The 16,605-nt window shown below is 38.6% G+C and overlaps 2 protein-coding genes across 5 annotated transcripts in view; both read right to left on the reverse strand.

The window, feature by feature from the left end:
- Window positions 1–254: 254 nt before the first annotated feature.
- phf8 (PHD finger protein 8) lies at window positions 255–11,994 on the reverse strand. The gene is made up of 22 exons (XM_005732618.2): window positions 11,665–11,994; window positions 10,807–11,091; window positions 10,582–10,667; window positions 10,351–10,477; window positions 8,107–8,267; window positions 7,856–7,997; window positions 7,562–7,748; window positions 7,289–7,451; window positions 6,644–6,731; window positions 6,257–6,363; window positions 6,059–6,150; window positions 5,121–5,210; window positions 4,732–5,013; window positions 4,541–4,623; window positions 4,281–4,450; window positions 3,995–4,080; window positions 3,605–3,726; window positions 3,008–3,339; window positions 2,828–2,923; window positions 2,637–2,746; window positions 2,192–2,552; window positions 255–2,096 (listed from the first exon to the last, which is right to left on the reverse strand). Exons 2-22 carry the CDS (start codon window positions 10,902–10,904, stop codon window positions 2,008–2,010), a joined length of 3,072 nt encoding a protein of 1,023 aa, XP_005732675.1. The 5' UTR covers window positions 10,905–11,091; window positions 11,665–11,994; the 3' UTR covers window positions 255–2,007.
- Window positions 11,995–13,265: 1,271 nt separating this feature from the next.
- Window positions 13,266–16,605, reverse strand: part of wnk3 (WNK lysine deficient protein kinase 3) — a 36,971-nt gene continuing 33,631 nt past the window's right edge. For all 4 annotated transcript variants that reach the window (XM_013910719.1, XM_013910720.1, XM_013910717.1 and 1 more), the window contains exon 24: window positions 13,266–16,595. In XM_013910719.1, the coding sequence (XP_013766173.1) occupies window positions 16,047–16,595 (549 nt within the window). In that variant the 3' untranslated portion in view covers window positions 13,266–16,046. The remainder of the gene's footprint in view (window positions 16,596–16,605) is intronic.

Raw genomic sequence — 16,605 nt, forward strand, 5'->3', positions numbered from 1 at the left:
ATTGGAAGTAAATGGCATTTCCAGTCTCGACTTTTTAATTAAATGTGCAAACGAAAGCACACAGCAAAAGTCTCCAGGCTTTCTGAAAAATATAGTTTAATATCAAAGTGCATTCAAACTTACTGACATTTGTGGAAAAAAGACTGGACATTGTATTAACAAATGTATTCAACCCTAAAATTAAACTGTGGGATGTTAAGATGTTAAAATAATAATAGTACAGTAATTCATAGATCAAAAAAACCATGAGAAAATATGTTTACACCCTTTATTAAAAATACCCAAGTAGGTTGCTAATCTCTACAATTAATGAAACTGTACTTTTATTGGAAAAAAATCATTAAGTGTAGATGTTTTTAATACAACACAACATTCCTTGTTTGTGTATTCAAAAACGTTCCTAAATGACACCTTCATGAATGCACTGACACCTTGGTTCTCCAGCAGACATGAGAAATCAGAAGACCCACCGGTAGTGCTTTTGGTGATTCAGCAATCATCAAATAAACTCAAAGAAAAAAAGAAATTTTGCCCAAGGTATATTTTATCATTTCCAGGTCGTATTTAAAACACATCATGTTTAAAATGCACAGTTCACACCAACACAAGAGTGAAAATCAACAATAATTAATATAAAACTAAATGGATGAAATTTAACAAGGGCATTTTCCAGCACGCTTCCAATAACACTAACAAGACAACATGGACTTAGCATGAGAGTTACTGCATACAAATATAAAAAAGAACTATTTCAGATATTTCCCAAATACAGCAATGTATAATGTACAAGTCATGTTACGAAAGATCTGAAAGTTTTTGAACTATAAAAGAATTTAAATTACAACATATATTTACATATCAACTCATGTCCTGCACCTTCACAAAGTTAAATCTACATCTCTGCCAACACTTTAGGACTAGTACATTCTGTGATACAAAAACACATTTCTATTTCTGACCCAAGAGTCCTGCTAACATCCGGGGCGCAATTTACGGCAACATGCAGGAACCTTTTTTTTTGTTTGTTTGTTTTTAAGTCTAAAATTGTTCTGCATTTAAGCAGCTATATTAATTACAAATATTACAAGTATTTACAGTGACAACAAAGCAATGGCTACAGTTTTTGTACAAGCATAAAGTGGTTGAAAATACTTGACGTGGGGACCAGAAGATGAGATTGTAAAAACATACAACATTAAAACAGGATAAGAGATGGCAAAAGTTCTGCCCTGTTAAATAAATATGAAAAGAATAAATAGAATAATGGTGGTAAGTCCTGGCATTAGTCTAGCACGTCAGCTGTCATAGGTAGAGCTACAATATATGGAGATCTATTTTCTATACAAACATCAGGGGCAAATTTCTCAAAAAGAATTAATACATGTCGCATATTATATGCACACACTTGAGTTTTGTACAACCTCTATTGTAATAAAAATTAGGTAAAAAGGAAACTAAACAAAAATAATACTACAACTCTGTCAGTATTTGCACCAATGGATCTTCTGCATGGGAAAGGGGCCTATACAAATATCACATTAACTGTTTTCTTTCCCTTTAAAAAAAGAAAAAAAAATGTATGATGATAGTACAAACATAAATACAACCTCTAAAATGGCCTAAACAAAAGAAACCATTTGCCTTTGTCAATTACCACGTTAAATCAATATCCACCTGACATTCTGAAATTCAAATGTGACGTCAAATAGGTGGTAATTAACAGTTAATTACCACGTTAAGTGCTTGTCCAGCATATTACAGTGATTCACTTAAAGCCACACATGTGCTTCTGAAAATACCTTTATGCAGATGAGAGTGAGCAGAACTGGGCAGAGTAACTGGTGTAGGGCAAGAATTTTTTTTGTGAGGTTCGGCAACGAGTAAAAACAGTAAACAAATTTATCTGGAATAAAAAATATAGATTACTGTCTCTTTTTCCTTCAGACCTACTTCAGGTCTTTTCTTCATTCTCATTCTTCAAGTCTTCAGCCACATTTCCAACACCTCTCACAAGAGAAGTTTGCCATTGCGGTGAATTTTCAGGATTTTTCCAAGTCTCTGTTTTGCAGTCGCAAGTCCTTTCTTTGGACGTTTCCCTAAATCAAGGTATAAGGGAAACATTAAAAACAAATAAACTATAAAATATGAAATTATGCTGTCAAAACTAAAGTTTACTCAAGTTTATGCTCACCTTGACCAACTCCTGTTGTGCCCTGACTGGATAAACCTGCAGGGGATGCACCGGAGTGAGAGCTGCTATTTTGTGGAGACAGGGAAGGTCTTCTTGATGTAAGAAATACACCCGGAGCCATGGCTCCACTGCCTCTAGGTCCTCCTGAGCCAAAAGGTCCTGGTCCTGCTGTATATTCATGGTCCAACAGACTAGCAGAGTAATAATCCACTCTTCTGTCTGGGCTGACGTCTGCTGCAGACTCTGGGGCAGGTGTTGGAGAGGGTGGGGCTGGCTCGGTCTGAACAGGAGGTGGAGTGATGACAGGAGCAGGGGGACGCTGCTTTTTCGTGTACTTCCTTTTAGCAGGCTTTTGCTGCTCCTGTTGCACAAACAACAAAGTTTTTCATCTTTTCCAAGGAATATTAGAAGACAAGATTTTTTTTATTAGTTCCCCCCCACTCACTTGTTGTGCCAGCTTGGCAGCAGCTGCAGCAAGGCCAGTTTCTACAGAGGCAACTCTAGCTCCCTCCCTGGCTGGACGATCCTGTTTGGGAAGGGTGGGCATCACCCTGGCTGTATATGAAAAGAAGTTATTGAGTGACTAAACATCAGAAAGCTAAAAAGAAATTTGATCGATCCTTCTGCTATGTTTACCTTTTGGACTCCATGGTGTGTCATCCCAGTTTTTCTTCCGCTTCATCTTAGTCTTGTTGGTGTGATCCTCCTCATCAGATTCCAAGGATGGGTAAACTTAAAAAAATAAATAAGTTAAAAAAATTATCATAATTAAATTTTGGCTTGATCAGGAAAATTAATCAAAGTTGTACTGCTCACCATAGTCTGAATCTTTAAAACAAGTTCCCAGAGTCTCCTGTTCATCTGGACTTTCCTCGTCACTAAGGTGACGGGCTGGTCGTTTAATTGGACGTTTTCCAGGTCGCTGAATGACAGGTTTCTTCTCAGAATTTGCTGTCTTTTTGACCCCTCCTGTCACCCATACAGCCTTGCCGCCCTTTTCCTTGACGACCCCTAATCCTTCTGTCAGGCCTCCAGATATAGACAAAGGAGATGAAGAGGATGAGGAGGAGGATGACGAAGGGGGGTTGGCCATGGAGAGCATCCCTTGAATGGCATCACGAGTGCTGGGAGAGGCTGGGGCTTCCTCACTGAGAAAAGTACACAGCCCATCACTAATCACCTCGCAATATAAAACTCTTACACAAAGTGGGACCCCAAACCCATTGCAAATTTGTAAAACATAAAAGGTTTTCAAGATTACTTCATCAACAATATGAGTCATTTTCACCCACCTCCACTCTTGACAAAGGTATACAAAGTTTTCTGGGTGTTTCAGCTGCACAGCTTCACACAGTACCATTTTATTATGATTATTTATAAGTACCAACACACAGATGATCCAGGCAATCTTACCCGATTGCTGTAGAGTCCAAGCCTGCCACTTGCTTGCTAGCCTTCAGTAAGTCCAGAATGCCCCCTGCACCACCCTTCACTCCATGAGCAGCCAGTGCCTCTTCATCAGTGGTGTAGTCCTCCTGAAGCCACATCAATTGTTTAAAAACTGAACATCAAGTTCTTGTCAACACTCCATGGCTTGTCTTATGAAATAAAGCTTTTGTTTGCTCAGCAGGGGATAACAAAATCAATATAAGCGATTTATGATTTATGAAACATTAATTATAGTGTAATGAATAGTTTCTTTAAATCTTTGGGACTGACCTTTTCTGACTGTTATAAGTAAAGAACACATTTGAATTGGAACTCAAAGACCTGAAAGGATGGCCGTTTCAATAATAATCTCACCTCAATGTCAAAGTCAACTTCTCCGGGCTCTCTGATGCGATTAGGGTCAGAGCAGGGTTTGGCTCTGGGCAGCTTTCTAGGAAGACCTGAAGGTACATTTTAACACTATTAAATTACAGCTTTGAAACTACTACTGAATTATATTAGAAACCACATTTTGTTATTAGTCCCAGCATTCAAACAGCTTTACTTAAGTATGATAAATTTTAATTGCAATAGATGAATAAATGAATGAACAGATTAAAAACATGTATATATTTTGTTCAAGAATGCATAATACACTTACCACTCAGCTTCTTCTTCTTACTCAGTCCAGCTGTCTTCCGTCGTGGAGGTGGGGTCTCATCAATCTGCAACTCATCCTCAGATTCCAAGTCGGACAGACTGGATCCCTCCGTCGCAAGATGTTTGTAGTTTCTAGCACTTCCTGCACCATTACTGCTGCCATCCTTCTTACTGAAGCCAGAAAAAACAGCAGGTAAACACATCGACCTGTAGTAAGATCACAGAACCAACAGGAACCCTTGAAATGGCTGTAAAGCTTACCCTTGAATTTTTCCATTGGTCAACACAAGTTTCAGCTTGCTTTTATTTATCTTCCCTTCAAACTCCTCTAATGGTAACTCCAACTGCAAAGAGAGATCATCACTATAAGGATATATGAAAATGAAACTTGTTCACTGAAAATGCTGGATAGGCATTCCCATTATCATCACAAACATCTGCAAACATCATACCTTGTTCTTGTGTTTTGACTTTCCAGGTTGAAATTTCTTGAGTGTATGTTTGGTGTGGATCTCAATCAGATCGAGTTCTCCTGCTTCTGCTTTAAGTAGTCCCTTTTGACTCTTCTTTTTGGTTCCTGGGGGCCCAACACCCCCTGTCATCTCCTTGGGCTTGGGCCCTTTCTTTTTTCCAGGGGGCCGTCCTGAATTCTGAGAGGTGGTGAGAGGAGCTTTGGAGAGTGGCGAACCAGGAAACTGAGGACCAGTGCGGCCAATGTTTTGCTGAAAGATATCCTGAAAAACAGATTATTTTTTAAAATCATTAAAACACAGAAAGAGTAAGAAAAACATTTAAACATTAACATTTGTAGAATGTAGAAGCTTTCAGTGATTTCATTTACCTCTACCAGACGAATCTCCTTGGCCAGGTCCTTCACCAGCGCCTGAGTATTGATGGTTTCTGGAATCTCCACTTCATGATCTGCTAAAGCCTGAGTGTAGGAGATAATCATCAATCATCTCCTTACAACATTTTCCAAAGCTACAAGTGATACTATGCTCTTTTTATGTTACTATGATTATTATTCTTATCATTATTTCACACATTACAAACTGTCACAATGGGGAAATGGCCATATATCATTTTACTGTAGAAATGTCACTACATCAGTTACACAAATGATGTTACAAGGAAAAGTTACAGGCTCAGAGCCTGAGGGCAATGCCATGATGGCTGCCGAGGGGTAAGATTAGTGTAATGACTTTGGTCATGCAGCAGTATTTCCTGTCAGTGATCGGTAACTTCCTGGAGTCTCTGCTGGTTGTCTGGCAAGTGCTCAGAACCAAGACATAACAGACATAACACCATGGCGAAGCCACAGGACGTCATTTCTACACTGATTAAACAAACAAGCTTCAGAGGTATAAGCAGTCTACGGCCATCTGACAGAGGCAGACATGAAAGTGGCTGATTTTCTCATTTAACTCTTTGCTAGGGAGCAAATAAAAACACATCCCAAATTAGCAGTTTTCTTAACAGCATTGCTGCAATTTAATGCTTTGCTTCTAAACAAGAAAAATACCATGCAGTAACTTTTATCTAATCATTTATGACACTATAGATTTTACTGCATTAAAGTTAATGTATTAAAACAATTGTAGAGCTGTATTTCTGCTCCAATCAGTAGCATTCTCTGGGCCAAAACAATAATAATTAAAAAAAAAAAAAACCTTCCCATATTTCAAAGTCAACTTTAGAAGGGAAATAAACCAAGCAATAAGAGAATCAGTAAAACCGGACTAAAATGGGACATAACATTGCAAATGTTTAAGGTTTTACCTCTTTGCGGGTCCAGCTGCGGAAGGCATTGTTTAGGGCCTTCGCCCCATGAACCAGGTAAGTGGCAGGATGCCTGCGATTTTCTCTCAAACCTGTCAGACCAAACACCACAAAGTTAGCAATACAACAATTATTAACAGCAAACACAGACCAGCCAAGTAGTTCAAATAAAAACATAATAAAAGCCAAAGCCCTTACCTCTGAAAGTATCGAGAAGGTGCTTTCCTACATACCAGCACACAGTCTCAAAGTTGGGAAATTTGAACAAGTCTGCTGTGCTTAGTCTCTTCTCTATTTCATATGCCCTAAACAATACCACATCACAAAAAGTTATTTATTGCCACCAGGTTAAAATATCTCTGCAGACAAGAAAAAACAACAACATCAGCCCACAAGTATAGTAATTTTAACCAAATACAGAACTTCAGGCTTGAGGAACAAGAAGTGAGGAACCACAACAATTAAGGGTGCAAGTTCCTTCGTCCGCCATGTCTAAACACTGACATTTCAACATTTCAGTCAAAAGGAATACAATTATGCTCAATTAAATATACTTGACATACATAAGTTTATCAAAAAACTAACCGCAACTGCATGTCAATGTTGAGACTATGCAAAAAGTTTCCTCCAAAAGCCAGGCAGTCCACTGGAGTGAGCACAGCATGAATCCACCCTGGTTAAAAAATAAATAAATAAAAATCCACACTATAAGCAGATCATTTTCTCTCAGCTTTGGCTCGTCTCTCTAAAACAAGGCTTTTACACAACTGTGTATAAATATAAGAGTGTATAAATATAAAAATGTAACTTAGGCATTATGGTGCATACACAAAAACAGTGTTGTAAACACCATTGTAATCTTTACTGCTCACAAAACATTTTGTGGCATGTTATTGCTGTCATAATCTAAATCAAAGAGAAAGAATGCACACCAATCATCTTCTTCTTCACTGGTAACTTTTAAAAGCTGTTCGACCTCTGTTTGGATATTGAACTATAAGCTGAATTGTTGCAATATACTTGGTAGAAACAAGACTGCGCCACAGAAACATAGACAGTTTCTATTTTACTTATTTTCTACGGCTTTTTTGTGTTGTCATCATGTATGCCCATGTAGAAACCAGATGAAATGCCTGATGTTCATATTGTAGCTGAGTTAATGTAATTAGTTTGAGATATCTGACAAAAAAAAAACTCTGCTCTAACAAAAAGAATTACCCAAGTGCTTACCTGTTGGTATGAACAAGGTGTTTCCCTGTTTGACAGAACACTTATAGCACATGTCAACCTGGTCCCCAAAGAACATCTCATTCTGGTTAGATGATGAACTCCATCGCTCAAAAAGTGCCAGGTTGGCAGGGGTGGGGGAAATTAAATAGAAGATTTTCTCACCCTGAGTAAGCACAATAAGGGAAGCTTTTAAAAAGATGCAAAACTATTCGTTTAAAACACAAACACAAAAAATGAATGTGAACAGAAACCTTTGAAACAATTAACACTTACCCTGAGGACATGATACCATACTGAGGTGCCTCCAAAGTCAATATGGAAGTCTGTGTAGCTATCCTTCACTCCCATTAGGCAGTACTTTTGCACATTGGGACGCTCGAAAACAGACTCTTCAGGCCAGAGGTTTTCCACCCAGGAAAGTTTCCTCACAATCTTAGGCGTCTCCACCAGGTTTGACAGTCTAAGATAAATCCAAAACTTTTATTTAGTCTTCAAAACTCCACACCAGTAACGACAATGTGTTACTTAAACGTATATTTAGTAGAATGACTGACTGTCTTTTCATACCTGGTCTCAGAGAACTCCAGGCTGATGACATTGAGGACCCTGTCTCTGTTGGGGCTGTTGTAGTACTCAACAAAGTCGCCCAAACGCATCTTCAGATCACACTGGCGTGAAACATCAATTACATCAATCTGTTTATCCGAACCTGAATTTAACAAAATGCACAGGTTTCAGAAAACAAAGCAAACAAAAACGAATTTACTGATTACAAAAACACAACCTAACCATAATTTAAATTGTAACTGTAACTTTACCAATGTAGTGCTCCACATCACTGACGCCAAATGATGATGGAGGTAGGGTCATACCCAGGCCATCCCGCCGCAGAACCATGACAGGTACACTGAATGAATGCTCCTCCAGAAACTCAACTGTAAGTTGGGCCCCTGAAGGCTTTAGCAATATTTCATCCGCACTGTCACAGAAAAACAAAAAGTACATTTTCACTCTGATCACAAGAAAAAAAACAAAAACAATAATAGGACAGAGTGATTTACAGTGTTATTACATTAAAGATCAAAAACCCAGGATGCTAACTAAAATAGTGACACATGGAGTAAGCAGCAATAACTATAACACCAGTCTCCCTTACTAACACACACACATACACAGAGGACTAGCGACTGGCTGGCAACCTAAAGTCCTTGCAAAAACCAGCAACCACTAAATTCCTGAAATTATAATATTTATTCAGTCAGTAGTCGGTGTTACTGGTTCACCAACCGGTTTCAAGACCAGTGTTAGATAAAGACTAGTAGAATGTAATGCAATCAACTTTAATAGCAATGTATTTGGGATGTTAGCAACTAGTCAACCAGACAACTAACTGTCACTATAATCTATCTAATAGAGCAGGGCGATATGACCAAAAATATTTATCACGATATACATTTGAAAATTTGCGATAACGATATAACTGACGATATAATTGACACGAGACAAAATACTTTACAACTCCACAACTTTATTAGTGCAAAAAAAACCCCCAATGTATTTTCACTTAAACAAGCAGCTGTTTATGTGCATTAAAGTTATATAAAATTGTAACAGTGCAAACTCCTCGCTGACAGTTTAACCAAAAGGCATTTCCAGTGGAAACTGGCCAACATATCCTCAGCATAACCATGTATAATATCCACAAAACTTAAAAAGAGGTTATACACACACAATACGGTAACATTTTGTTGAAGCACAGTACGTATCACTCCGCGAGGCGCCTGCCTACGATAGCCATAATGCTCCTACAATCCATCAAGCGGTGCGGGTTTGTAGCTTAGCAAAGTCGTACTAAAACATTTGACAGATTTTCGAGCACCGTGTACATAAACTCGTTTCGAGGTCAGTAAACACAACCAGGATTCATACATAAGGCACACAGGATTATAAGGGGCACTGTCGATTTTCAGAAAAATCAAAGGATTGATTTTAAGTGTGCCGTATTTTCCAAAAAACACAGTAACAACGACGGCCTGCTAGCATGCTCTACCAAAAATAATGCTTTGTTGTTTATCTGACGGACGAAAGCCAAACCAGTTCCACATCACTGAAGCTGCAGCATTTTTTACAAACCAATTCTGGTTCATCCGTTTCATTCAACGATCCGCTTTCGCCCTTCTCATTCTCTGTCGCCGCCATGCTTTTTCCGCAATGTGCGTATGAAAACAAAGGCACTGCGCATGCGCATTTTACCCATATTCTATCGCAATATTTCATTTTTTATTATTGCCCAACATTATACCGGTATTACCGTGAACAGTATGATATGGCCCAGCCCTACTATCTAATTGTTTTACATTTTAAATGCTGGTAAACTGTTGTGTCCTAAATGTTATGCAGCCATCTGCCACCCGATGGAGCATCGTCATTAAACTGTTCATCTTTGCCTGATTTTTTTTGTCAACACTATTATTTCTAGTTATATAAAGGTGAGAATAAGCTGCGAAAATGAGCTTTCTCATAGGTGTGCAAAGGCTTTTCCTCAGCGATAAGGTGAGGAGTTCATTTGGGAGGGGCTAAGAGTAGAGCTGCTCCTCCTCCACATTGAAAGGAGCCAGTTAAGGCGAGCTTCTCTAGGGTAAGGTGTTCTGGCCGGCCATGTCCTACCGAGAGGAGGCCCCGGAGTAGACCTGGAACACGCTGGAGAGATTACATCTATTGGATGGCCAGGGAATTCATTATGCACGGCACAGTCTATCACACTTTTCAGTCGCTGTTTATTTGTTTTTCGAATGTTAATTTGTTACATTTTAATAAAACGTGAACATGTTTTGAAGTAACGTTTTCATATCATATTTAACATTGGTTTAAGTGTTTTTCTTCTTCTTGTGTGTTTGGAGTACTATGTGCAACATTTTTTTCTTTGTTTAGTTGACTAAGAAATTAGTTGCCAGGATATTATAACAGCAATAGTACATTAAGTTCTTACAATGTGAAAAACACACTACAAACCATGATTTTCTTCAAACTTTTGTTTTAGCAGGATGGCAGGTGAGACTTACTTTGGGAAGGTTCGGCTCCGTAGCTCCCTAACAAACTGTGCGCTCCCTGTCTTAACAGGCTTACTTGGGTCTCTTCCTCCAGTGGCACCTCCATCTACTTGCTTATTGCCTCCCCGGCGTTTGCGCACTAAGAAAATGGAGAAAACAGTTTTCAACCTGTACATTTCTATGAAAAAGTCAACTAATAATAACACCAACCCTGAGAGTTTTACTTAAGAAATGATAACTTACTAACAGAAGGCCCATGAGTGACCTGACAGTTGGGGCAGTGGTACAGGTCAATCTCAGCCGCTTTGTCTTCCTCTACTCCAACACAGCTACACAAAAAGCATACTTATATCAAAACAAAGAATGGCTCCATTACCCAATATAGACACAGAAATTTTACAGTGAAGACAACAGATGTAACCACATCATAAATCTAATAAAGTGGGTCAAAGCAGGAAAACATCCTACCTTCCATGAAACCAGTCTTGACAAATGTCGCACTCTATCATGAAGCGTGTCACATCATATGGCAGACGACACAGACAATACACGGGCACTGATGCCATGTTCAGTGTGTTTGTGCAAGATATTTATGTAAAATATTTTCAAATCTAATGGAAACGAGTGAGGAGAGACTAATTAATCAACAAAAGGAATTATTATTTATGTATTAATGGTAAGGCTGGTGAAATCTGTCACTTCACGTTCTGATTCTTCTACTTGATGCACATGTCCAGAGGTTTACTTGAAAACCTGTTAAAATAAAGGGAAAAAAAGAAAAACAAAACAAAACTTGTTAGCAGCTCACCATAATGACCACACACTCGCTAGTAGAGAGCTGATTAGAGCAACATATAAATCCTGTTCCCGTCATAACGAATAAGTTTAGTCGTTTACTTGAATGATCAGCATTTTGTTTCGGTGGTACATGAATTAATGAGCATCGGTGCATATTGGTCAAATACTAATCTTTGCAGATAAGCTCAGACTCATCCCGGACGAAAATTCAAGATCGCTTCTGCTCAACAGCTGTTAACGCTAACGTTAGCTCCGTTTGTAAACACTCTATGCATAGTGAATGTTGTGCTGCTAGCTTTATCAACGCACTTATACATACAGCAAGTAGGCTAACGCTAACGTTAGCCGCGTTAGCAAGCGATGTAGTTAGAGAAGAAAATTATTTGCCAAGATGTTAACTTAAGCAAAAGTAGCTACGAAGCGTGAATGAACCCTTATATGTATCTGATGCAGCTAGTATATTTCAGCCAGGAAAACGTTGTTGCTGGTTAAGACGTTTGGATTTTTCTTTCCACGATAGCAACTCACCAAAATGTAGCTGCGGCTGGGCCAACTATTGAAAAGCCGTTGTAATCCCTACGCAAGCTCGGGGTTAGCTGCGGCCTTATTATGCAACGTAAATTATTAACAATTTGCTTCACCACATTTTTGCTTATCAACTTTGTAATGCCCAAATATAAAGGCCAGGTCCAGAAATTCACAATGGACCAGAAAATTGTAGCACGAAGCGACCTAAACTAACAAAACAACAACAAATAACATCGTATTTAACTGCATCGACGCCATTTCAAAGATAGTAACGTCAGACCGTTGTTCGTCGTTGTCTGCCGTGGCGGGGACAATAAAGTTGTAGACAGTCAAAAATTGAGTTGCGTTCAGGAAACTACGTTACGGTGCGGAAATTCAGTTCTATGCGTCAGGAGACGCTGCAAACATGTATTTTTTCCGTCATCTCATAGAAACAGAAATGTACTACATAATTATCAGCATGCGAGTACATACGATTTGTCAAATAACTGCACACCCTCATAACGTTTAATTGTAATTTTTTAAATCTCTTTTCCCTTCACACTTTATGTCAGTCAGAATACAAACTATAATTTGAAACGGATATTTCTTTTCAAGTAAAATAAATAATTATTGCCAACATTCAGTAACCTGATTTTATAATTTAAAAAGTTTGTATTTACGTCATTATTTTTCACGTTGTCATTTTATTGAACCTGTGTTAAGAAATGCAAACCACACACATCGGTCTATGAGTGCAACTGGTGGAGTGTCGTGATCAGGATTGTGATTCAAGTGTACATATATTTTATAATTCAATTATCTTTTTCTCTTTTTAATTTGCCTAAGGCCCTTCGTCACTTATGAAATTTATTTATGAAAAATGTTTTTATTCCCTGGCACTCTTTCTCACATCCTGGCATTATGATTAACAGCGATTCCAGGTCAGGAATGCACCGAAGGTCAAGTGGTGTTAGCTGCTGTGATCTGTGAGGCTCCTCTGGAGAATGGAGAAAAACGTCTGGCACTAACAGATATATATACACTGCCAGTCAGACTAGCAGTTTGGATACACCTTCTCATTTAATGTTTTTTCTAGATAAATAACGAAAACATCAAATACATGAAGCAAGACATATGGGAGATATGTAGCACAAAAAATGATAAATAATTCTATTATGTTTTATATTTTAGATTCCTGAAATTAGCAAGTCTTCGCTTTGTTGACAGCCCTGCAAACCCTTGGCCTTCTCTGTCAGTGCGCCCCAGGGTGGCTGTGGCTACAATGTAGCTTGCCATCACCAGTGTGTGAATGGGTGGATGACTGGATATGTAAAGCGATTTGGGGTCCTCAAGGACTAGTAAAGCGCTGTACAAATACAGGCCATTTACCATTTACCATTCTCTAAATGAGCTTCTCTAAGTGAGAGAATGTGAAGAGGGTGCAGTAATCAAAGGAAAGGGTGGGTATTTTGAAGAATAAAATATAAAACATGTTTTGACTTTTTACACTTTTTTGTTTACTACATAATTCCATATCTGTTCATTCAGTTTTGAGGCCTTCAGTGGGAATCTACAATGTAAATAGTCATGAAATTAAAGAAAAAAACTTCTGATTGGCAATGTAGCCCAGGTTTTACTTGTTTTACAAATGATTATTGTGTTTTATCATCATAATAACACATATATATAGCATATATATGAACATCCCACGTGCCCAGTGAACTTACGGTACAAATAAACCTCCTATACACTGGTGTCATTTGATGTTTGACATCATTTATTTTGATTAGTTACAAAACATAAATAAAATCAACAGATGAATTAGTTAGAATTTACAGAGGCTAAATCACCCGCAACATACATTATTCCTTTAGTTTTCTTTTCTGCCCAAATGTACTTTTTAACCATGGTTCTCAATCGTGTCATTTTGGGAGCCCCCAGATTTTCTGTTTAATTTGTATTAATTTTATTTTAATTTAATTTAATGTGACCTAAAGCTCAGTGGGAAGGTGAGGTGTCATTACTTTATGTACCATCTGGGCTGCAGTGGTTCAAAACTAAAATATGATGGCAAAATAACCAAAAATGATCTGAATATGATCCGGAATGAGCTTCGCCTGTCAGAGTTAGAGCAAGACAGGGAGTCCCATGTAAACATGGATGAAAACCAGTTTTCTAGTTTCAAATAACCTCTGATTTGTAGTGGGGAGAACACAATTTTACAATTTGTACAACCTCATTCCAAAATACAAAAATAATCTTTGTCTTTTCGATCACATTTTGGTAACACTTCAAGGACAAAGTCAGCTTCTCTTCATGAGTCATAATCATTAAGCTGTAGCTTGTTAGATGCATGTTAGTATCAGACATGACAACACACACACCTTCACTAATAATGAACTACAGTACATCTCTGTGAAAATGTGGGTAGTCTTGAAAAGCAACACATACTGAGTACTGTAAATTTATATTCTAGATTATGCCGCTTCTGAACAACCATACCACTTGGCATGAACTATTCCTCTTAACCACTCGTGTTTCATGCCTTTGATTTACATTTAGCAGTCTTTGTCTGTTAAATCACATGTTTTCTGTGGCACACAATCTATTATTAATAAATCAGAAATACCGCTTTGACTACTGGCTATTTATTAGACCAAAAAAATGTATTAACACCTAACCATCGATGGTCTAATGTGTGTATGGCTGATAAGCTGTCAGAGTGTACAGTAATATATCTGCTGGTGATATATTACTCTGAATGTCTTCAACTACAAAATGAGTTTAGAAATCAAGAAATGAAGGATGTTTGACTCGAGTAAACCTTTAGTTGTGTGCATAAAGCACAGAGGCCCACATTGCATCTTCTGATCGTTGAATTCAAACAGGCTATATTTAATAATTAAATTGCTCACAATTGAAACAAGGAATTTGTACAATGCCAAACAAAGCTGACACATGAGCATGTGAGGATCTCACATTGGTGTTGATCAAACTTAGAACTGGTGTATGACTGAAGCGCTCACTTGTTTTGTTTCTGTTGTTTTCCTTTTCTTCTTCTTCTTCTTCTTTTTTTAGAAAGTAAGCCTAAAACATAGGCAGCGTAAACAATTCCACTTGACTACAGTGACATTTGAGAGGCTGCTTTGATGCATGAATTAATGCACTATACCAGGACTATTACAACACTTTGTCACACAGAAAAAAATTAACTCACACGCTCACAAAAATGCAGTATTTTTAGAAAAAGGCAATATGAGAATACCTTTATAATTTAGTTAATGATAACTTGGCAGTTTTTTCTTTTCCTTTTAAATCGTCCTCTTCAGCACTGGTATAGATGATATGCAGCAGAAATAAAGGAAAATGTCAAATGTGAAATCATATCATATTGAAAGCAAATGTATATGACTCGTTACCTCAGTGGGCTGCAAACAGTAACTGTGAGATTCATGAATATACAGCGAGTGCAAGCAGTTTGCACTAGGCAAGTCAAGCCAGCCATAAAATCATGCAGTCCTGGGTTGAATGCACCCAAATATTTACTGAACAGAGATGGCAGATTTGAATTTACCATCATATTATGGATTCATCTGGTCATATTAATTTTGTTACAAACATAAAACAATATAAAATCAAGCACATGCTGTACAGGTACACGACACCTCGACAGTGTGTTTGTTTGCACTGCAGTTAAATGGATAGCCGGATAAGTGCTGACCTCTGAAACATGCTGCTGTCAGTTTGGGGTTTTTTTTCCGATTGCCTTTGAAACACTTGATCTGTAGGCTTACAGTTTTAAAATATGATGAACAAAATCCCCTATGCATCAGGTATTAATCATTGTGCTTCTACAAAAATATTTTATGCCTTAAAGACAAATGAAAACAATACGTGCTGATCAATTTAGATGATCATTACTAATTGCACTTTTAAAAATTGATAGTCCTTTCACTGTAAGCATTGACAAATCCAAAGAAAAATGTCAACACCGGCAAATATTTTGTCCTTCTCGTCTCTGCTTAGGGAGATTTCAGGTCCCGCTGAGCTGGTTTGCAAACAAAAACGTTAATGTTATTTTGTGTCCAAAGACAGAAGTGATATGTACTCAAATAATCCACCCACACTCATAAATGCACACACTCATACATCAAAGACTTTATACAGCTCAATACTGATTCAGAAACCCCAGCCATGCTTCACATTACCCTCTGCCTGTACATGCTACAACCTATCACCTTTCTTTCACATTCATTTCCCATCACATCCACAAGTACACTAGAACCCATATGTCATTGCAGTCACAACTCTCGCACACGTACACAGAACTAACACTCTAAATGGATCTGCTTTACGTCCATCTCTTGGACCTTCATATTGGCCTCACACTTCACCTGGTTTCATTTCTGTCCCAGAGGAAGAGTAGAGGTGGGGGGTGTTTGGTGAATTTTGGCACTGGTAGGTAGAGCAGCAGTAGAGCACGATGAGGAACAGGTGGAAGAGGGGGAGGAACAGGAGCAAAATGCCCCACCAGCAGCAGCAGCGCTATCTGTGGGTGCAGCGGTACCACTACCAGGCAGCAAAGATGTAGCGGTGGACACTGGTGATGTGGGCATTTGGGAAGGCAGCAGCGGTTGGCTTTGAGGCTGGGCGATGGGTGGTGTCTGTGATAAAGACTGAGACTGCATGGGAGTTTGCATCAGGGGCTGTGGTATCTGCTGGCAGAGTTGGGACTGTGGATAGCTAATCTGCTGGAGGGGGAGAGACTGATGAAGGTGTAAACTTTGCTGCATCTGCGGGACTTGAGCCAAGTGTGTTTGTGGTGGAGGTCCTGGAGAGTGCAGGGTGGACAGGCTTCCTCCACCCGTGTAATGGGAAGAGGGTGCCACAGTCAAACTGGCAGGGGTTGTGGGCGCCTGTGCCACTGGAAACCAACCTGGGGGAGCCACCTGCACAAAT

This window comes from Pundamilia nyererei, unplaced genomic scaffold (genome assembly GCF_000239375.1).
Source record: "Pundamilia nyererei isolate P.nyererei 1_Seehausen unplaced genomic scaffold, PunNye1.0 scaffold00047, whole genome shotgun sequence".
Classification (NCBI taxonomy): Eukaryota; Metazoa; Chordata; class Actinopteri; order Cichliformes; family Cichlidae; genus Pundamilia; species Pundamilia nyererei.

Coding starts and splice junctions, on each gene's coding strand:
- phf8 (XM_005732618.2), bottom strand. CDS start 10,904: ATGGCATCAGTGCCCGTGTATTGTCTGTGTCGTCTGCCATATGATGTG. Junction 4,081..4,280: donor TAAGAAGAAGAAGCTGAGTG/GTAAGTGTATTA, acceptor ATGTACCTTCAG/GTCTTCCTAGAAAGCTGCCC. Junction 3,727..3,994: donor AAGTTGACTTTGACATTGAG/GTGAGATTATTA, acceptor ATGTGGCTTCAG/GAGGACTACACCACTGATGA.